The sequence below is a fragment of the Podospora pseudopauciseta genome, chromosome 1 (genome assembly GCF_035222475.1).
Source record: "Podospora pseudopauciseta strain CBS 411.78 chromosome 1, whole genome shotgun sequence".
NCBI lineage: Eukaryota > Fungi > Ascomycota > Sordariomycetes > Sordariales > Podosporaceae > Podospora > Podospora pseudopauciseta.
The window spans coordinates 3,467,913-3,488,619 of NC_085892.1; the positions used below are offsets into that span (position 1 = coordinate 3,467,913).

At 54.1% G+C, this 20,707-nt stretch overlaps 5 protein-coding genes across 5 annotated transcripts; 3 read left to right on the forward strand and 2 right to left on the reverse strand.

Annotated features, from left to right (window-relative positions):
- Positions 1-1,244: 1,244 nt before the first annotated feature.
- Positions 1,245-2,657, reverse strand: QC763_109630 (uncharacterized protein; the record flags this gene model as incomplete). The annotated part of the gene is made up of 2 exons (XM_062907554.1): positions 1,245-2,626; positions 2,648-2,657. The coding sequence occupies 2 exons, from the start codon at positions 2,655-2,657 to the stop codon at positions 1,245-1,247; spliced, it is 1,392 nt and encodes a 463-aa protein (XP_062770511.1).
- A 6,430-nt stretch (positions 2,658-9,087) lies between these two features.
- Positions 9,088-10,941, forward strand: QC763_109640 (uncharacterized protein). Its single transcript, XM_062907555.1, has 4 exons — positions 9,088-9,145; positions 9,279-9,445; positions 9,649-9,847; positions 9,974-10,941. Exons 1-4 carry the CDS (start codon positions 9,116-9,118, stop codon positions 10,637-10,639), a joined length of 1,062 nt encoding a protein of 353 aa, XP_062770512.1. The 5' UTR covers positions 9,088-9,115; the 3' UTR covers positions 10,640-10,941.
- Positions 10,942-12,139: 1,198 nt separating this feature from the next.
- On the forward strand, positions 12,140-14,403 carry QC763_109650 (uncharacterized protein). The gene is made up of 2 exons (XM_062907556.1): positions 12,140-12,712; positions 12,789-14,403. The coding sequence occupies exons 1-2, from the start codon at positions 12,566-12,568 to the stop codon at positions 13,938-13,940; spliced, it is 1,299 nt and encodes a 432-aa protein (XP_062770513.1). The 5' UTR covers positions 12,140-12,565; the 3' UTR covers positions 13,941-14,403.
- Positions 14,394-17,549, reverse strand: ERB1 (Ribosome biogenesis protein erb1). Its single transcript, XM_062907557.1, has 6 exons — positions 16,776-17,549; positions 16,360-16,712; positions 16,029-16,305; positions 15,671-15,974; positions 14,979-15,613; positions 14,394-14,926 (listed from the first exon to the last, which is right to left on the reverse strand). The coding sequence occupies exons 1-6, from the start codon at positions 17,174-17,176 to the stop codon at positions 14,548-14,550; spliced, it is 2,349 nt and encodes a 782-aa protein (XP_062770514.1). The 5' UTR covers positions 17,177-17,549; the 3' UTR covers positions 14,394-14,547.
- On the forward strand, positions 17,402-19,589 carry QC763_109670 (uncharacterized protein). The gene is made up of 4 exons (XM_062907558.1): positions 17,402-17,605; positions 17,669-18,106; positions 18,160-19,460; positions 19,519-19,589. The coding sequence occupies exons 2-4, from the start codon at positions 18,043-18,045 to the stop codon at positions 19,579-19,581; spliced, it is 1,428 nt and encodes a 475-aa protein (XP_062770515.1). The 5' UTR covers positions 17,402-17,605; positions 17,669-18,042; the 3' UTR covers positions 19,582-19,589.
- The last annotated feature ends 1,118 nt before the right edge of the window (positions 19,590-20,707 follow it).

Here is a 20,707-nt window from a genome sequence, read left to right on the forward strand (position 1 = left end):
CGTTAAACGGGAATGCTGCTCCTCGAGCCACCCAAGGAGCGTCCGGGTGAGTCTCCTGCTTGCCGGTGGACACGAGTCCCGATTGGCAGGAGAAGACGCGTAGTTCTGCTCCGGGTTTCCCGTCTGTGGTATTGCCACCGGTCGCCCCCGGCATACCCTGCGTCTGACCGCCCTGGAACACCAGCTGGAAGAACTCGCCCAGGCTCAACTCGGGAGCAGGGTCTGGCGAGCTTCCAAAGTTGACATCGAACGTCGTCACCCAAAAGTCGACTGTGATGCGGCCGCTCAGCGGAGGACCTTCAAGATACAAGGTTGCCCCCAGCGTGGCCCCGACGGTGATGGAAGCAATGCAGAAGTCGATGACGCACTCCACCTTGACGGAAACAAACCCCCCTCGGCGGTGAAGTGAAAGGGCTTGTAGTTGATCAAGAAGTTGGCATAGGCGTTGAACCAGGCCCGCAATGGCCCGGCTCGCAGAGTGACATCAAGACGGCCGCCTCCCATGCACATCTTGGAGGTGACGGCGAAGTAGGCCTCTCCCGTGATGCTGATGTGGCTGCTGAAAGACCAGCTTATGCCTAGCCGTGGGGGCACGGGATAGTGGGCAGGCGGCTTGAAGGAGCGGTGGTAGCCGCCAATGGTGAAGACTTAGTCCCCTCTGAGGTCTGGGTCAGGACTGTCGAACCAGGAGTACATGGCGAACCCGCCAGTGAGGTGACAGTTGGGGTCCAAGACACAGGAAGCGGGCGTCAGTTGTCCTTCGATCTTCATGACCCCCAGGGCAACATCCACCGTGGCGGACAAGCCCAGCTCAACACGCACAAACTTCCCAGGGCTGGAGCTTCCCGGTGGTGGAGGAGGTAGATCGGCAACCGCCAAGCCAAAAATACCAATCTTGACCGAGGGATCAAAGGAGAGAACCAGCACGGCGTCCACCTTGAGCACCTGGAAGGCGGTGACTTTGGCACCGGCTGCTACCCAGAATGAGTCCACCTTGGACGTGATCACACCGCCGCTCTTGGGGTCCATCAGATCCTTGAGGCTGTCCATAGGATCAGACGATTGCGGGGGCGCGATCAAGGGGAAGGTTGGAATCTCGGCAGCGCTGGGCATCCGTATACTGGAGTTGTAGCCAAGTCCTGCCACCAGGCCTGACAGTTCGGCCCGGCCAACGGACATGAGAGGCCCGTTGACTCGACAGAACATGAATGCGGACTTGAACCTCCTGTCGGTGGCGGGATCAGTCATTTCGCCGTAGAAGCCAGCCGCTTGGAAGAGGTAGACATTGTAGCCGATGAGGAGAGCTCCGCGTACATGTCGTTGCCCTCGACGACCTTGTGCATGAAAGCACCGGAGATGGTCAAAGGAGGCTTGCTGAAGGAAGCTGCGAGGCCGCCGACGGTTACTTTGGGGGCTAGAAGGTTCTGGAGGCTGGTCATTTCGGTGATGGGGAATTCCAGCTTGAACCCTAGAAGCGCAAACCCGATGGGTCCGACGAGGACGGAAGCTTCGAATACAATGGACAGAGCGCCATCTTTCAGAGTGCCTTTCCAGCCGAAGCCAATGTAGGAAATGGACAGGGGGCCGGCTGACTTCTTGTAAGGGGCCAGGCCAGGAGGTTTGGCGTTTGCGTCGTCGTTGACAGCAGGTGTTGATGGCACAGGGGTATCTGAATCCTTTCCAGAAACTGGCTTCTGCGGGGAGGCTGGCGATGAGGTGCTGCCGAAGACATAGTCAAGGATGACGGTTGTGTTGCCCAGTGCGTCCTTGCCTGTCATCAGGAAATGGTGACCAGCTGCCAGGACGACGGTGCTGTCCTCCAGTTTCCCCTGCTGTGTTTTCTTGAAAACGAGGGGTGCGGCCTTGGACCCACGAACCTTGTTGATGACTTGAACCTCTCCATATGTCAAGCCCTTGAGCGTAGCCTTCTGGTTTTTGTCATCTGTGGCTTTCGGCTCAGTTGTTTCGCCGGTGTCTTGAACCCAGAGATACAGAATCTGATCGACTGGTTTCGGCACAGCCCCGATAAGAGGAATATCTATGTCTGGGATGTCGTTGAGGGAAGCTGACACGATTCGCTTGGTTGGCTTGGGAGCTGGCTTCGCTTTCTCAGAAGATGAAGCGGTGGCGACAGAGCTTTCTTGGCATTGGGTGTAAGAAAAGGAGAAGCCAAAGACGTTGAGGATCATAGAGAAGACAAAATGTGCGGGCAAGGGGGCCTGGTCTTTCCCAGCTGCCGAATCCGCTGCATCCTTTTGTTCTGGGAGAAGCTTTTCGAAGATCACGGATAGCTGATTTTGCGACCTGGGTCTTTTGAACTGAATGTTGTTCACGGAAGGTGGCAGCAAGTCTTTGGAGTCATTGCCCATGACGCCTCCAATCAGGTCTCCGAGGGTCACTGCATCTGGAGGTGCAGGAGTAGTCGTTGATCCAGGAATCATAAGCTGAGCGTCGAAAGACCATGTTTGCTGATTCGCAACTTCTTGGCCTGCGGGCTTCTTGTCCTCTGTCGTCTTGTCATCTTTCCTGGGCGGAGGCTTCTTATTACCATTCGTGAAGTTGAGCGAGAGATCTACCGGCCCCAGCCCAAGGACACCCTTCAAGGCGAAAGAGGATCCATCGCCGTCTTAACTGTTTTCTTTCCCACTTCCGGGCATGGGGGCTTGGAGGCGAGCTTGAGGTCATTGAAACACCGCCGATGGGAGATCTTCTCGCTGTGGTTTAAGCATTTCAGTACGGCTGATACATCGATCCAAGCGAGCCCCGAAGATGTCCAGGATGCGCAGGACCGGCACGATGCCCTCGTCAGCATCGTGACGCAGCAGACAGCTGCGGTGGAGGAAGCCAAGAAGAAATTCACAGAGGCTGTCGATAAAGGCCCGAATCCCATGTTCCCAAAAGATCGGATATCCATCATGGGGCTTGAACTGGACCCGACTCCTTACGGCGCCCAGATCCATGTCGCCGCTGTTGATAGCAGCCCTTCCCCATTCAAGCCCGTCACTCACAGACAGCTCCGGTTCACCAAGCTGAATGTGATTGATAAGTTTGGACAGGCCATCCAAGCGTTACAGCCACGCACGCCAGCAGTTACTGGCCCAATCGACGGTGTCGCCCCCTGCGTTGGCGAGTTTTACGAAGTCTCCAACAAGACACCGTCAGCAAACCCCACCGATGTCGGCGTCTCAACAACGGCAGCACCAGTAGAAGCGCACACGGCCGGGAAGGACGACGTCAATGGACTCTCAGAGTTCGTCCAGCTCCCTCCAAGCATGAACCAGCCCGCGCGACTGAACGCTCACTTTGTCACACGCGAGTCCACGACAGATCCCTAGTCTGACTGGCGTCCCACGGCCGAGTGGGAGGATCCCATATGGGGATGGATCATCGTCAACTACAGCTCTTCACTGCCAAAAGCGTCTTCTACCGCGAGGTGAGGCTGCCCGGAAGCGGAGCCAACGGCCGAACAGGAGCCGTTGCCAGTGTGAGGTGGCTGCCCTTCAAGAAAACAGACCAAGCGCAGCAACCAGGGGCAGCAGCAACAGCCCAGCTGGACAGACTGATCGAACAGCTCACCGCCAAAGACGGCATTTACGTCCAGGCGTTCACGCACATGATCAACGGAGCCCTCAAGCAGTCAGGTCTGGCCCCGGGAGAGTACGCAGAGGCGTTGAACTGCACAGTCAGAAAACCGCTCGCTCTGGTCAACATGGGCTGGTCCCTCGAGCTGGCTATGCCACCCACCAAGAACCAAATCCACCATCAACGCCAAGGACCCAGAACGACACCTCCTAGATCCGAACAACCCCCAAGCAGGTGGCACGTACCGATTCCTCATCAAGCTCGGCGACTCCCACAGGGAATACGACGGTTTGGTAGGTTACTTCCCCATGAGGCCGCGGTCCACCGACCCAAGAAACGTCGGATACCTCCCCCTAAACGACGAATTTGACCTCACCAAGTTGTACACCTACTCTGGCCACGAGGAGAAGAAGCCAAAAGACCCGGGCGGGACAGCATACCCCCTCCTCAAACTCAACAACGCCTCCTACCCCCGCCTACCAGCATACTGGCTCGACTCGGCAAAATACTACCAACCCCCCAACCATCGCCAACACCAACACCAAATACACCCTCGACAGCAACACCAAAGCTGCAAGTCCTCACCGCCATCCTAGACCCCTTCCAACCCATCCACGCCTACTCCGGCTTCTTACCCATCAAGGAACTCAAACTGCCCGACTGAACCTGGCAAAAAGCCCTCAACCGCATGACTGCCTTTTTCCACGTGGGGCCGTTGATGGTGACGAGGGACGTTCCCGCGTTTGAGACAACTTACGAGCTCAGGGCGGATTACTCGCTGAGCAGAGGAAAGGAGCAACAAGTGTGTGAAAAACAATCGGTTGACGTACTTCTTACCGGGGTGCCGGAATGGAATTGGCTGCAGCCGTATTACATAAACAGTAGAGATGAGCAGGGAAAAACAACAACGGGGGAGCCAAAGAAGGAGGACCGAGGTGGTGGTGGTGATGATGATGATGATGAAGTGGAGGAAAAGACAAAGTTTATGCATATCAAGGTCGGGAGGATGGATACGAGGCCGAGGTTTGAAAAGGGGCCGTGTACGGCTGTTGACGGGTGTTTGCAGATGAGGAGAGGTGTTATTCATGATGAAGGGAAGGAGAAGTAACGTTTGGGGTGGTGGTGGATTTTGGTGGTGGGTGGGTGGGAGGTTTGGCAAGCAAAAGAAGAGATAGTAAGCGTTTTTGCTTGTTTGCCGTGTCAGGCTTTCGGAATTTTTTTTTCACCGTTGCTGTCGGTAGGTATTCTCTCTTCCCCCGGCCCGGCATCGCGAGACAGTAGCGGAGTAGACTGCAGACTCGGGCGGGGATAGTGAAGATTACCTATAATATGCAGCTTTGAACTCGCAGTGCGGGTTGGAGGTCCTTCACTACTCTCATGTAGAGAGGCTCTGGAGGCGGCGAAGGGGGGGGGTGGGAGTAAACGGTTTGGTCTTGTTTAGCCGGGGCCGGAGGGACCGTTCTGCTTGTTTCATTCATCATTGAGTAAGTAGCAGTGTGTTGTTATATTATCCGAGGCCTCTTGCTCAAGGGGCAACTTGACTGCTGTATGTACACAGCAGCATCGGATCCTAAGTGTGCCGGTGGGACATGCCATGCTGCAGATCAGAGTTTTTTTTTGGTGGCTTGTTGACCTGACAAAGCAGCATATCATCAAGACCTTGGGTCAAGCAGCCAAGGGTGTGCGATGAGAAGCCATTCACAGCTGCCTTGAAGCCATTACAGATCAGATTCTTTTTCTGAAGGCTGGAGCTGACAAAGCACAGCTGAGGCCAAGAACCTGTAGTGAGAGCCCATTCAGAGCTGCACGAAAAGATGGCTGCTACATTGGGTGCGTCCTGCAGATCAGAGCTTTCAACAATGCTCAAGATTTTTTGAGCCACACGGCCAGAGCTATTCATGTTCATGGAGAATTGCCTTTTCTGGGAAGCCGACAGGACTTGTGCAACAGGAGGCTGAGGTGGTTACAAAGTCGTTAAGGTGCAGTTCGTGTACGAGGCGTGGTGGTCCATCGAGAAAAGAAATTGCCCCTTTTTCTCAGCGGTTCAGATTTGCAGCGCTGTTTCGGTGTAGGTTGACATGTATCTGCCAGCCGTTCTACAAGCCAATGGTAGCTTTGCCTGTTGTTGAGAGCTACGGGGTTTGTGGCACCCAAGGTGGCTCATGCCCTTCGCTTGTGTCAGGACCAATTTGGCTGTAATCATTGCCCACTCGGAAACTTCCTTTGTACCGGGGAGGTGCTGTCCTCAGTGGCCGCTCGGAAACTTTCTAGTGATGGTCTGTAGTACACGATATGTGCGAGTCTGTGGCATGCTGCTTGTGGACGGAGTGAGTGACGAACAAGCGAGAGCGAGGGAACATGTGGATGGCGGATGGCACGGGCGGCTTGTGGTGTGTTCCACGAGTATGGCCAACTGGCAGGCCAGCTCTCAAAGAGGTGAAAGCGAGGAGAATTTGATGGGGTTGTCCAACAAGAAGGTGTGTGGTGCCCCGGAGCGTGTACCCATTCCATACCTTTCTTCTAGAAGCCTGCTGCTCGTACATATCTCTGAGCTCGTGATTGGACTTGATGAATGTGACATTCCATTTATTCGATGTGACGTTGGGCGAACTCTTGAGGATTTCCCACAAGGGGTCTCAGCGCGAGAGGGTGTTGGCGAGGTAGGTACGGGACCAGGCTCTGGTACGTACGTTTTCTTGCCGATATTGAGGGGCAACGCAATCCTCACCGTGGTAAGATGACGAAGCCCGATAGTTTTTGCCTCTCCACCGTAGACGATCTTTGTTCTGCAGAGTTGAGAATGCGAAATAATAATGGCTTGTTTCTTCGGCCGAAACCATTCCGAACCATGATCTGTGACTTGCCAAGTTCAAGGGCCTAGAAAGTGTAAGAAAGCTAGTTATCACAGGTCTATTATTTCTTCTGGTACCAGCCGTTGTGCTGAAGACCATGACCAGCTGATCACACTCATGACTTGACCACGCACTGTGCAGTTGCCGCATGCATGGCCAAGAAGGGCCAAGGTAGTTCAGGTTGGGAATGGCCAGGACACAGGTGCTGGGGAGTGGAACGATCAACAAGACGGCCGGCAGGCTGGGCGAAAGCGAACGCAAGATGCGAGTCAACATGACCGGGATGCTTGCGGGACCAGGAACAGGACTTGGGTAGGGACTTGACGGGTGTGAAGTCCTGAGGTGCCGTGACAAGGCGTCCCAGGTTGTCAACCTGAATGACTTGCCAAGTGCTACATATGACAGGCGATTAGATATCGCGCTCAACGCGGCAGATGAAGCCGAAGAAATCAAGTCAAGTTTCCAAACCCTGCCTGCCTTTCTACGGACAGAATGGCAGGCAGTTGTTTGTGTAAGAGGTTGCTGAAAGATAGCCCCCAACTGTGCGGGTCTAGGTTCGCTTGAACTAAGACAACGCCCTGTAGGGTACACGCAGTGATCCACACGATGAACTATACAGTTCGTGGCGGTATGGGCTTCTCGGCTTTGTGTCCTCAGCTTTGATGAGCATTCAGACGTCAAGCTCGGCCCCGGACGATTTCCTAAGATGCCACGAGGTGGGAGGGGAAACCGATTGCTCTGTGCCCGAAAGACAGTGTTTGCGAGTTCGCGGAGCCTTGCCCAAGACATGGCGGCGCAATGCTGTGAGCGGCCACGCTAAAAGGAACCTTGGCGGGGAGTCAAGAATGACGAGATATGCCAACGCATCCCTCCTTGATGAGATTTGATTTCACCTTCTGGCATATAGCTATGGAAGCCACCCAAAGACGGGCAATGTGTAGCCCGTTTCAGAAGTGGTCATGTGGGATACAGACTCTGAAAATTGTCCAAAAAAACTACATTGTCCAATCAATGTGTTGCGGAACCGGCCGCCGCTCTTCCATGACATCGGCTCCATACTTCGACATCTGAGACTCGGCGCAATACATACAGAGTACAAGACGTCGGTCGAAGTTTTGATCCATGACCCCTGTAAGGGAAAGACATCGACCTGGTGGGACAGCAGCGATCATTCCGTTTAGTGGATCCGTCAGCCGGCGTTAGTGCAGGGGTGATAGCCAGGAGTGCCCTGTAAATTGCGCGAACCTCCCAAGGGTGCCCCGCCCATTCTCTGCCCACTCCCTCCAACGACACATCATCGACATCTCTACCACGACAACCACAGCGAGCTCAACGGAGCTTTGCGGCTCGGAATGGCTGGCTGACCGTGGTGCTTACTGGCCAATTCCTATGAGCGTCACAAATCAGATTTTGGGCCCAGAGTTGATGCCAACCCCACCAGTCTAGTTCCATGTTGGTGGTACTTCTGCCGCCCGTGGGTGCCAGGCTGTAGACAGGCCATGTTTATTATCTGCACCTGAATAAATCTCGATACAGATTTGCACACATGAGCTAGGCTAAAACCCTTCTTGGACGGCCTTGCAGCTTAGGAATTTTATTTCCCATTGCATTCCCAATCTGGAGCTTCTCAACTTCGCAGAAGCCAGACAGGAAAGCATTGAAGTTTTCTGCAACAAGAGAGTGAAGCAAGTCGGTGTGGTGGTTGAAGATAGCGGCAGTGCGTGTGGCTCGGGAAGGCTTGGATCCGCGGAGTGTTGCCGATAGCACCGCAAAGTAAACCCTCTTCTAACCGAACTCATCAAGAAGATGAGATATCGTCACAACTTCAACCTCTGTCATGATTCCGACAATCGGAGCTCTTTTCGACAGAACGAGCGACTCGGCAGGCAGTTCGCCCTGGTTTTCGTGAATGCCTTCCTGTTCACCTTATTTCTCCATCGGTTACTCGATGCCTGACCGAGCTGGCCAGTTCGTCATACCCGGACACCACACTGAAGAAAACAGCGGCTTCAGTCCGCAGTCATCATACCTCCGGCGATCATCACGGCTCACACCGTTTGTTCATTGAGGTGCCAAGGATGGCTATGTGCCTGCTCTGTACAGTGTTTCCTGGGCTCGCCGTTTACTGTGTCAGAGATGTACACTTCGACATCAAATGTCCCCGGGACAAGAAAGGAGCTTCCTACAGCCAAGACCACTCGTCTCGAAGCCATGGGCTGGCGGCCATCGTGTACCTCGCTGCTTTTACGAGTCCGGCGCAAGGTCAGAGCCCAAGGCATGGTGCCAAAAGTCCCTCCTCCTGAAAGAGTCTCGCGGTATCGTCACGACCAATCTTGAAGAACGGCAAGACCCACAGCGCCCACGAATGTTGGTGAGGGGGAGCTCCAGCCGTGCTGCAGCTCGCCATGATGGTTCGGTCACTGTTGCGGTCATTTATGATTTAGACCAGCCGGGAGACACTCAACCAGCAGGAAGAATTTCACGAGAACCTTCATCTCCCCGCCAATCATGATCGGTCTGTACTCAGCATAAACAACTTTTTCTTGCCCAGTGTCTCCTAGAGCGTATGTCTTGGGATGGCACAGCACATGGTATGTGTCTCGCACCGTGTCACTCCTTCTGCAGAGAGGTGTTCCGTCTGCCCCACCACCAGGCTACGCTACGCCGCCGGGTTTAAGGCCATGGTGGCAGCTGTTTGTACTTCTGAAATCGTAAGGACCGCCCAGCATCTGGATGAAGGTATTTCTGCCCGAATAAGAGACTTTGCCAACTAGCACTGCCAGCCGGCCTGACTGGCACCCCCAGTTTCCCCACAACCAAACATCTCGATGTCTCTGGACCCAGCCGGGGAGGTTGTTGTATCACATACCGCCTGAGCTTGCGGGCATCATGGCCCGGCGGCACGACGAGAGGGGTGACGGGAAGGCGGAGAACAATGATTCTGACTGCGAACTGAAGCGTGTCAACGGGTTCTTGCGTCGATGCGTTCTGGATACCAGCGGCCCGGGGCCGTGACAACCCTCTCTCTGCGATACCGGCACCCGCCTGGTCTTTTCTCTGACCAGCTCCCATCGTGTGACCTCCACCCCCCATCGTGCACTGGTCACTCTGTGTAACCCGAACCCAACCCCCGAACCACACCCCTCTCTCGACTGCCGGTGGGGCGCCATTTTGTCGTCCCCATAAAGCATCCTGCTTCCCCAGCTGTCCCCAGCGGATCCTCCATCCCAACCCCAAGAGCACACACCACCAGCACGCTCGGCTTTTTGTTGAGAAGCATTTCGCCCCACCGTCGTTGTCGTCCCTGGCTGCTGCCCAGTCTCCGGGCTGTTCCCCGTCATCCGTTGCCTCTTCAGATAACGCATTCTCCCCGCGTTCCCTCGCGTGTCAATCCAAGCTTTCTTTCCGTTAAAGTGAGCAATCCTCCCTCCTCTCCTTTCCTTTCAACATCCTCAACCAACACGATGCTGACCAGACATTGGTCAGACGAAGGCTTCCCAGCCTCATCCTCGAGCACTCACATTCACCAGCTCGCCCAGTGCCGCACACACACTGCCATAATGTCCAGCAACGACCGTAAACCCACACCCAGCGAGGATTGGAGCGTTATCTCCAGAGCGGAGGCGAGCGACTTCGTTGACGAGACTCACACTAAGGGGAGAAAACCTCACTTCAATGATGACAATATCCCATCGGGTCGTATCGGTCACGATGCTGCAACCTCGTTCGAAGAGGAGCTCGACGCCGTTGCCCACACCCAACGGGCCATGTCCAACGAGGACTCCACCGAGACCGCCGGGACCGATGACACCCAGATTCGGGTTGATGATGCCGCCGATCAAGCCTTGTCGATGCAAGCAACCTCTTCCAACTTTACCCCCAACGCCACATACCCCTCACAGGCCGTCTCCACCCCTGACAGCTTCACTCTCTCCTTCGCCAACATGGAGCTCCACCAGGGCATCTACTCCCACGATGTCGAGCGCTGGGTGGGCGGTGCTGGTGCTCCCCGTCTCGTCCAGCACCAGGCCCCCGTGAAGAAGGGTTACTCATCCAGCGTGGCAAGCACCAGGAGCGTTGTTAGCAACAGCAGCTGGACCCACATGATGGAACCCATTTCCATGCACGAGCAACTGAGGTTTGCTGGAGCTTGGAGCAACGAGGCTCTCGCTCCCTATGGTGCTCCGCACCCCGCTGGCAATTAGTCGTCGCTTGCCGTCTAGAAAGGTCGGCCGGTAGACTGGTTGGTCTCGCATGCTCGACAAACATCCCTCTCAAGACTTAACCATCAACTTCTGTCGTCGAGTACCATCACTGCCCTTCGCGCTCTGTCGCTTTCCAACCCGACCTCTCACTTGTCAAGCCGCCTTGTCGACCGAAGAGTCAGTCGCCCTCGTTACTAATGACAAACATGTTTCGCTCATCATTGGCGACCGGTTGCCAGCAGTTGCATCTTCTCAGCCGTCCTTCCCGATTGACAAGCGCTCGTCGCTTCGCCAAGTCTCCGGCTTGCCTTCGGTTTGCTTTTACCACTCGGGCAGATTCTGATCGGTAGCAAAGCACCCATCATCCACCGAGCTGCTCTCGTATCATCGTGTCAGCCGGCCGACCTTGTCATGCCAAAAAGTCGATGCTGTCTCGTCCTCGAAAGACTCATCCGTTGCCAGTCTCGGTCCATTATCGCCGCCAACAAGACCCCGGTCCTCGTCGGAATCCTACTCAAGCTGCTGCAAGACATTGGCCTGGTCGATTCCTTCTGTCAGTTTCTTCTTTTATCTTTGCGTTGTTGGATTTTATCGTTGTCGTTCAGTTGTGGCTTTTTGCTTTCGTTGCTTCGATCGAGCTTGTCGTCATGAGGTTATCTTTGGTATTGTTGTCATGGCTTGCATTGTCGTTACGATGTTGCGTTGTTTTATCATCGCCGGGTTGCCTTGTGGTTGGTTGTCGTCTGTCTTCGTCCGGTGGTCAAATTGATGGGTGGCGTCCTTGATACCCTTAGGCTCGGAGATAGGGCTGTGGCGTTCTCCTTTATTTTCATAATCTCGCGAAAAGGATAAAAAAATAGCACACATCCCTGTTTGATTAAGAGAAGGTCGGAAGGGAAGGCCGCGAGGGAAGGGAGGGGAGGGGGGATACGTTATCATTATCATGCCGGCATGAAGATAGGGAGGCAGGTTCTCTCCATCATCGATCGGTTCGCTAACATTGTCGACATGCATTTCGGGAGAAGGGGGAAATGGGTAATAGGAGTGTATAAACTGACTTGGCTTGGCTATCTGGGAGTTGGGTTAGAAAGGAATGAAAAGGAAAGGGGGAAAAGGGTCGGAATAAGCAAGCGTTTGTGTTTTGGAATTCTTTCTTTTTTTTTTTTTTGTTTGTCAAACAGATTGTTTTATCATACCTATATGGGATTTTCTTTTTCGTGTTTTATCTGAGCAATCAAAACAATCGAACTCCGGTTCCTTCTTTTTTCTTTTCTTCCTGTCAGCTCATCCTTTGCCACCCAACGGGCCGGTCCAAGCCGCTCGGCCGGGATCTTCGACGTTCCCGTCCATCTGATCTGTCGGTGCTTGCATGATAAATCCGCTTGGACTTTTTCCATACTTCAGTGTGGGTGTGGTGATGCTGGTGTACGAAGTAATTATAGGTCAACGACTGGTCACCCACTCACGCAACCTTGCCGTTCTCCAATTCCCCCCGGCCCCCCAAAAAAAACACTTGTTTTTTCCACAACTCCAGTTCTCCACCGATGTTCCCGGGTCCCGGGTCGGTTTTGTGGATGCGGGGATGGTAGGATGATGTGGTGATAGGGTAGCATTCGCCAACGGTGTTCTCCCGCGGTGCTCCATCGTGCTAAGACGTTTAAAGCCCATGAAAAAGAAAAGCCAAATTCCGAATGGCAACTCCTTCGGTAAAGCCGGTTTAGCCTGATATATTGCCGTCACGGTCAACTCGTGGTGCCGTCCCGATGGATACTACTGTTGCCGTTCCGATGGGGGTGGTGTTGTTCCTGCATCTTGTTGCTGTAGTGGTGTATAAGTAGATCGGTAAGGTAGGGTAGGTCGGTGTGTCGTCGAGATGGAAGGGTAGGTAGGCTCGCATTTCCTATTCGCCTCGTCGTTGTCGTCAAAATGGCAATTCTCCGGGGTTTCCTCCTCGGCCTCGGCCTCGCTCTCGCCGGTGTTGTTCAGGGCCATGATGATGGCAGTCAGTGGGTCGATCTATGGGCTTCGATGCCTCAGGAGGTAGAACCGCATAATCTGCCGCCTGCGCCGTTTGTAAGTTCCTTTTCCACATCAAACATACCTTTCTTCTTGTATCGAGAGATTCTTGCTGACCCATCCCCTGTTCCAGACCGGCGAGGACTCCATCTACACCAACACCACCATCCGCCAAACCATCCACCTCACCCAACCCGCCCCCCACATCCGCCTCTCCCTCTCCAACGAATTCGGCGGCCCCTCTGCCGATCTCCACATCTCCGCCGTCACCATCGCCCTCCCCCTCAACGGCACGGCCGGCTCCCCCTCCGTCCAGCCCAGAACTCTCCGCCAAGTCACCTTCTCGGGCGGAAGCAAATCCTTCACCATCCCCAACGGTGCCATCGCCATCTCGGACCCCATCAGAAACCTCAACGTCAAAGCCGAGACCAACCTCGCCGTCACAATCTACATCCAGCAAGGCCAGCAAGGCAAGCGAATCTCCGGCCACCCAGGCAGCCGAACAAGCAGCTGGTTCATCAACGGCGACCACACCAAAGCAGCCGACTTGCCATCCGAGGCGGTGAGGGTAGACCGGTGGTTCATCCTCTCCGCGGTCGAAGGCTGGGTAGACAAGAAAAGAACCCTCGGGAGCCTGGTCATCATCGGCGACAGCATCACCGACGGCCGCGGGTCAACCACAAACGGCAACGACCGTTGGCCCGACCAACTCCTCCGCCGGCTCGAATCCCAACGTCGCGGCGGTTCAGGAATGAGCGTCATCAACCAAGCCGCCGGAGGCAACAGGGTCCTAGCCGACGGGCTCGGACCCAACGCGCTGGGCCGGATAGCAAGGGACGTCCTCGCTCACAACGGAGTAAAATACGTTGTCCTTTTCGAGGGCGTCAACGACCTTGGCACCGCTGCCGAAGGCGACCTAGTCAAGACAGGGGATCGTCTCATTCAAGCTTATGAGCAGATCATCACCCGGCTTCACGGGCGTGGGATTGCCGTGTTTGGGGCGACGATCACGCCCATGAGCGGGCCGGGCCAGGCGTATGGGGAACCGAGGAGGGAGGAGCAGAGGGTGAGGGTGAATAGGTGGATTAGGACCAGCGGGAGGTTCGATGCGGTGATTGACTTTGACAAGGCGGTGAGGGATCCGAAGAATGAGACGCGGCTGAGACCAGAGTATGACACGGGGGATTACCTTCACTTAAACCCGACGGGGTACAAGGCCATGGCCGAGGCGGTCGATTTGAGGTTGTTTGAGAGGTTCAGGGATGGGGTGTCGAGTATTGTTTAGGAACCCAGAGAGAGAGAGAGAGAGAGAGAGAGGTCAAGTTAAGGCTGAGGAAGTTAAATTGAATGTCGGTGGAGATGAAGCTATGGGTTAGGGTGGGACAGTAGGGCACACTAAGTGACAAAAGGTAATGAGGGGAGGGAGGCGGAGAAGGACAAACTTACATATGCACCGAAGGTCCGCGAAGATCCGAGGTGTCCGGCTTATATAGCTTTCCAAATACTATTATGCACCGTCGAGGCACACGTCAGACTCAAAGTGGTGTGAAAACGTATGGAGATGGATGCTTACGGTATGCAGTCAAATGTTGACTAGGATGTTTTCGATGCTTCGAAAGTCCAAGACAGGGATCTGTCACCTTATACCCCATACCACCAGCGGCCCAACGATTGACACATGGCCCAACACATGATAAGACCAGATATGCAGGGTCGCATTACAACGCTTTCCTGCCAATGGTAAATACAAATAGATGTAATGGTATTTAACTCTCAAGACCTTTTATAGCCCCAAAAACTCCGCTCCCAGGCAGGCGTGCACTACTTCCGTACAACAAGTGTCTCCTGATTCGCCCCCCTTCCCCAGAACCAATCCAGACTCCCCAGCTACATTACATCCACAACCTTGCCGTTCCATCCGCTCCGGCAGACACACACCACGGTTCTCTCGGGTGCCAGTCGATATCCACGACACCCACTTGGTTGACAACCTTGTGGCCCTTGAGTTGCTTGACTGGCACGATTGTAGGGCTTTCAAGCTGGTCATTGGGCACCTTGCCATAAAAGATCTGCAACGTGCCGTCGTCACTGGCGTCTGCAAACAACGGAAGTCCGCCCTTGTGGAACCGCACGGCGCGGATGGCCTTTGGATGGAATCTCATTGTCTTGTGTGGCCGGTTGGACAAGTCAAGGTCGTGCCAGAGCAACCGCCTATCGTAACTGCCGACAATCAAGTGATCGCCGCCAGAGTGAATGTCAAGTGACGAGATCCTGTAAATTCGTTAGCGAGTCTCCTCTATCAGTTGGACGTTGGGCAGCATACCATTTAGCACCAGGCTGGACAATCTTGACCAACTCCACCTTCTGAAGATCATAGCACCGCACTGTGCGCATCGTCGCAACGAAGAAGAGTGGCTTTAGCGGGTGGAACACCACAGTCTGTGCAAGACCGTGGAGTTTCCGGAAAGGAATCTGGGTAAGGTGCTTGGACAAGGTGTGAATCGCCACAGAGCTGCGCTGGCCCTCGGGGGACACTGTTGCAAAGTGATCGCCTCTTCTGTGCCAGGTAATGACCTTGACAGCGGACCTGACTGTGACCCTGACAAGAACACCTGCGTCTTCAAGCTTGGTGCCAGGTCTGGCCCACTTGCCAGCAGGCTCCTTACCGGGAGCTGTGGCTGGTTGTTGACCGTTGGTTGCGTAGCCGAAGCCAGCAGCGAGAACATCACGGCTTGCCTGGTCAAGTGTAGGCGTGACGCTCGAGTGTGGCGGAACCATCAAGAAGACATCCTCACCCGCAGAAGCAGCAAGGACAAAGGCATCCTTGGTTGGTCTCCAGCGGACGGTATAGACTGGGTCTTCACTGCTCAACTTCACAGACCATACTTGCCGGCCGGTCAACAACTCCCATACACGCACAGTGCCGTCACTGCCGCCTGTAGCCAAAGCCACACCGGTCTGTTGGTGGTCAGCATTTTGTCATCTGTGCCCATGTATAATCAGAGGAAAACTTACAGGGTCAATCGCGACACTTCTCACCGTGCCCTCGTGGCCGCGGAAGATGGTCTGGACAACGGTAGGGAATGGCTTCAACTCAGCAGGCGAAGGAAGCTTGGGAAGAAGCGAGTTGGGGTCAATGTTGAGCCTGTTTTTCCGCACACGGGGAGCAAGATAAAGGTCCATGCACCGTTCGAATCTCTCCTTGACCAAAGTGCCCCACGCAGGTACCTTGCGAAGAGAGTTGAACTTTTGAGGGAGGAACTCCTTCTCGCGGTCCTCGGGGTCAGTTTTCTCCCACTCTTCGCGTTCTTCCTTTGTTCTGTGAAACTATTAGTCTGTTTGCTTGGGAACAACGAATCTGACCGTCACTTACGGCAAGTACTCCTCAGGAGGATTGTAACTCATTTCATAGCCAGGAGGTGGGAGCTTAGGCGCAGGAATGTGCATAGGATTTGGTGCTGCTGGCTCCTCATCTTGCCAAAGATCGAACTGAACCTCCTCCTTCTCTTCCTCCTCTCTTTCACGCTCCTCAGGAGGCTTGTAAGGAAGGATTCTGCCTTCGCGAATGGCGCGGACCAATTTCATCACCTGCTTAGCCTCGTTCTTGGATGGCAAGAAGCGCCTCTTGGGTTCGGGGGCCGCGCTGAGGGCTGTTTTGAGGTTAGCTATGATTCAGTTCCACCAATTGACAGGCGTTTTCTTACGCATCGTTTCTTGCTTGGAAGTAAACCATTCGACGGTATCGGGATATGGGTCATAACCCTCGTCAGGAACAAGACCATGCTGGACACGACGGACCAGCTCCAGCTCCTCCTGTGTAAGATTGAGCGGGTTTCCGGTGTTGACGTCGGTCAAACCAGTCCAGCCCTTGGGGACCTCAATGGTATCGAGAAGACTTTGCAGCGCATCGCCAGTGGCTGGGCGCATAATCTTCTTGCCATTGATGTCGTAGCCGATGTGTGGGTAGCTGTCGTAGAAGCTGAGGGGGATGTTTCCTATCGTGTTAACGGGGCCTTGGGCATCTGAATCGTCGGAATCGTAGACTGGGTCGATTTCACTGTTGACGCCCCCGTATTAGCCCTCCATTTCGCATTCCCTAGGTTGCTACTTTTCTACGTACTCGTAGACATATCTCTCTCCACCATTGGCGTCCTTCACAACTTTGTAATTGCGATCCTCCTCCTCTTGGTGCTTTGGCTTTGGGTCAACGCCCGGTTCCGTAATTTCAAGTTCCTCGGCATCCTTGCTGAGCTTCCCCATTTCATCATCTGACGGAATGTCGTCGCTCAAGAGCGCATCGTCATCCCCCTCTTCCTCCTCCTCCTCGGCGTCCTCGCTACCTTCGCTAACCTCGCTTTCGCTGTCGACATCGTCGATTTCGTCGGACGGAATGTAATCCTCCTCATCTTCGCTGGCCTCCAAAACACCGTCGAAAAGACCATTTGCGAGCTCGTCGTCAGACTCCGAGTCGGATTCCTCGTCCCTCGCCTTGCGCTTCTTTTCTACCGGTTTTGACTTCATTGTGCTGAAATTGACGGGTTAGGATGTCTGGACTGGTTACTGTCGCGCTGCAGCCGATGGCCCCAAAATTTCCATGGACAATCTTTTTTTTTAGCGGATTTCTGCCAATCTTTGGAGTTTTGGCGGGGCCCAGCTCGCTCACCGCTTTTGTGCCGAGAAGCTAACGTGATGCACTAGCCTGTCTGGGACAAGTCTTGAGTGAGCTCTTGAGAAACTCAAACCCCACCTCATCTGAACTTCTCGACTGCATCTCGAAGGGACTCGAATGTTGAACTCGAGATGAAATGTTTTGGCCCCAAGTCATACACCTGGGGCATGTGTCTTCGCGCCCGCGCCAATCACCAAACATGCCAGGCTATGCATTCGAACAAGCAATCAACCGTACTCCCACTGACTACGGACAGTGAAAAAGATCCCAGTTAAAGCAGCGTGAGTAACACATGTGAACCTTGATAGCCAAAAGGCGAGTGCTGACAAATGATACACTCAAAGTGCGGCTCCCTTTATGTATATGACTGCAAGATAGGCCTCCCCTCCAATGACCAGCGGGAGCACGATTGAGCCGTTTTACTTTCACGGAACTTATGAGACGCATTTGGACGATCCTACGTGGGGAGGCTTGTGGTACGAATCCTTTATAGGTACCCCTCGGTTACGTGGATTCGGACAAACAGGCCATGTTGCCCTTCAGCTGATATCCCAACCAACCCGTCCTTTTTGTTTATGCTTGCTTACGTTGACCGCCATCTTAAACCTTGTAACCTACCGTCCGACGGTTCGCGTCTGTCGAGCAAGTTGTCAACTTAATTATCAATCAACCATCTGTCGATACATATCTATAAGCGACACTCTGGGAGCCACAAAAGATGAGCACAAACACTGCCCGCAAGGCCGGCGAACAGCCAAAGCGTCGTGCCTGCGACGAATGCCGTATGCCGCCCTTGATGATCTTGCTTTGAGGATAGTCTTCTAACTCTCTACAGGAGGCCGAAAGCTCGCCTGTTCCAAAGAAATCGATGGATGCGCTCGATGCAAGCGCGAAGGCATCAAATGCGTCTACTCGCCTCAGAAACCCATGGGAAGGCCGAGAAAACGAGCACATGTTAAGATTGACGCCACTGAAAACACTGAAACCAATGCTCAGAAAGACAAGCCAAATGTCGTTACCGCAGAGACTGCACCAGCCCTCCCGGCCCTCCCGGCGAACATCACCCCTATTCCACCTTTCAACCCCGACGACTTTGCACTTCCAGAGTTCGACCCAACCCTCGCCATGGATCTCGACTTCTCCTTCCTCGACATGAGCAACGCCGACCTCAACTTCATAGACATCATCGACCCCTCCACTCAATTCCCACCCAACCAGTACCTCCCCACTGACCCCCTCCCACAACACCTCAACCCATTACCCCCCATCGAGCCCATCAACAAAACCCCCGTATCCGAGCCCCCAGGACAGTTCTTCGCCTTCGGCACCGACCTCGGACAGATCGATTTCAATTCTTCCGTTTGCCAACAACCCCCCACCAGCCAAGCACCCGAGATCTCCCAAGAAGACGTCGCCAAAATCTTCTCCATCCCCAACAACATCCCCACCATCCCCGACGATTGTTCCGTCCCCAGTCTTTCCCCGGGAGGGAGCTCTTCCTCATCCTCCTCCTCCCCCAGCGCCGACCCTCATTCCAACGACCCCCCAACATGCAGCTGCCTAGCCTCGCTGTACCTAGCAATGGAATCAGTAAAAGTCCTCCCCAAATCCATCTCCCGCGCCATGCGCATCACCCGAGCGGCCTCCCGAACAGCCCACGACTCCATCCTCTGCAAAGTCTGCAGCGACGTCCCCTTGTTCAACCCGGATAACCCGGGCACGTTGGCCAAGCCGCCGATGGTGTCGCTTCAGTCGCTCATGATGCTCGGGGCTCTGCTTCCATCCCTCTCGAACGCGTACATGAGGATATTGACAATGGTTGATCAGGAAGCTGCTGCTGCTGACAGGGAAAGGCGGAAGATTGTGTTTACGCTTTCCGAGTATGGGGGTTTGTGGGGGACGTTGGCCGAGCAGGAGCCCTACCAGTGCGGGGCGGCGGAGAAGCTGGAGGGGAGGGTGATGGAGGCGGGGTTGTGGAGGTTGACGGTTAGGGCACTGCTCAAGATTGATGTTTATGGGGTGCAGGATGTGGAATGTAGGGATGTGAGGATATTGGGGTTGAAGGATATTATTGGGATGATGGAGGAGAGATCGAGGAGGAGGCATAGGTTGATGGATGAGTTGGTCGAACGGGGGGTGGTGGGAAGGATGAGGGGGTATGTGAAGTTGGGGGGTGGGGAGGTGGGGGGAGCAGCCGACTTGTTTGAGGATTATTGATATTGCTAAGAGGAGTATGGAGGAGTTGATTATTCCTTAGGTTGGGGGAGGGGTTGATTGATATGGGAAGGAGGGGGAGGCAAGAGGTTAGAGGGCCGCAATGTCGACCGACTATCTCGAAGATGGCTTCAACATGGAGGCAACAGGCTAGGGGATTACTTGGGTGGATCAAGGGTGGAAAAACGAGCCACGAGATGGCAAATACGGTGGACTACAGGACAACGCTGTGTTTACAGTTGGATTCAACATGTTGACATCACAAAGACTGTTTAGGATGGAGGAGTGAGAAGCACGGGAGACATCAAAGCAGGGGGCTCCCTGCTGGGCAGGTGTTGTGGTGTTCAACGAACTTGAAGGCGTTCCGGACAGGATGTTTGCTTTTTACCCATTGGGAGTTACTGTATAATAATATACCGTAAGTCTTTGTTTATCAGATACCAACAGCCACAACTCCATACACACCAGCCAACCACCACTCACTCCTGTCTTTGACCATTCGCCATCCGGCCCTCCACTCTTCCACCCCACCCCATCCATCCCAGCCCCCACCCACCCTTCATAACCCCATTTTCCTTGTTCTCTCTTTCGCACCTCGTCAAGGCAGAACACGGCTCGTCGCAGTCGTTAAGCGCGTCCTTGGCTGACTTAGAGTGTCTGCGGGGGAGAACCTCGCAGGTTTGAACACAGTTTCGAACAAAAGATTTAATCATCTCATCCGCTGCAGATTACGGTTAAAGAAGGGTCTGCTAACGAGTTTCTCATGATTATGAACATTATAAAAATCCCAAGAGGGCGTTTTTTTCGTGGCTGGCCTTTGCAGATAGGTTCTGTGGGCAGCGAGCTTTTTTGTGGTTTTTGCTGCTGGTTGGGGGTCAGCTTCACGCAACCTCGAACCTCGTCAGTTCGAGTCCAGCTTCCAGCAAAGAGAGGATAGGAAAGGTCTCGAAGCAAAATCTCAGTTTGCCTTTTTCCAACTGAAGGAACTGTGAACCGTTCAATGACCTACAACGTTATGACCCCACAGTTTCTTTCAAGAAGTGAGCAAGATATGTATATATATATATATACATATATATATGGCTTTAGCAATCAAAACCGAAGGCGTGGCATGTTTGACATGTCAAACCGAAGGGTCAGCAAACCAGAAAAAAAAAAAAGGTAAAAAC

Excerpts from the sequence above, each read along its gene's own strand:
- QC763_109640 (XM_062907555.1), top strand. The coding sequence starts at position 9,116 with ATGGTGGCAGCTGTTTGTACTTCTGAAATC. Across the intron at positions 9,146-9,278 it reads CTGTTTGTACTTCTGAAATC|CCGGGGAGGTTGTTGTATCA; the intron begins GTAAGGACCGCC and ends CTCTGGACCCAG. Across the intron at positions 9,848-9,973 it reads CAAGCTTTCTTTCCGTTAAA|TGCCGCACACACACTGCCAT; the intron begins GTGAGCAATCCT and ends CAGCTCGCCCAG.
- QC763_109650 (XM_062907556.1), top strand. The coding sequence starts at position 12,566 with ATGGCAATTCTCCGGGGTTTCCTCCTCGGCCTCGGCCTCGCTCTCGCC. Across the intron at positions 12,713-12,788 it reads ATCTGCCGCCTGCGCCGTTT|ACCGGCGAGGACTCCATCTA; the intron begins GTAAGTTCCTTT and ends CCCCTGTTCCAG.
- ERB1 (XM_062907557.1), bottom strand. The coding sequence starts at position 17,176 with ATGAAGTCAAAACCGGTAGAAAAGAAGCGCAAGGCGAGGGACGAGGAA. Across the intron at positions 16,713-16,775 it reads GGAGAGAGATATGTCTACGA|TGAAATCGACCCAGTCTACG; the intron begins GTACGTAGAAAA and ends GGGCGTCAACAG. Across the intron at positions 15,614-15,670 it reads GAAGTGTCGCGATTGACCCT|ACCGGTGTGGCTTTGGCTAC; the intron begins GTAAGTTTTCCT and ends GACCACCAACAG.
- QC763_109670 (XM_062907558.1), top strand. The coding sequence starts at position 18,043 with ATGAGCACAAACACTGCCCGCAAGGCCGGCGAACAGCCAAAGCGTCGT. Across the intron at positions 18,107-18,159 it reads TCGTGCCTGCGACGAATGCC|GAGGCCGAAAGCTCGCCTGT; the intron begins GTATGCCGCCCT and ends AACTCTCTACAG. Across the intron at positions 19,461-19,518 it reads ATGAGTTGGTCGAACGGGGG|CCGACTTGTTTGAGGATTAT; the intron begins GTGGTGGGAAGG and ends TGGGGGGAGCAG.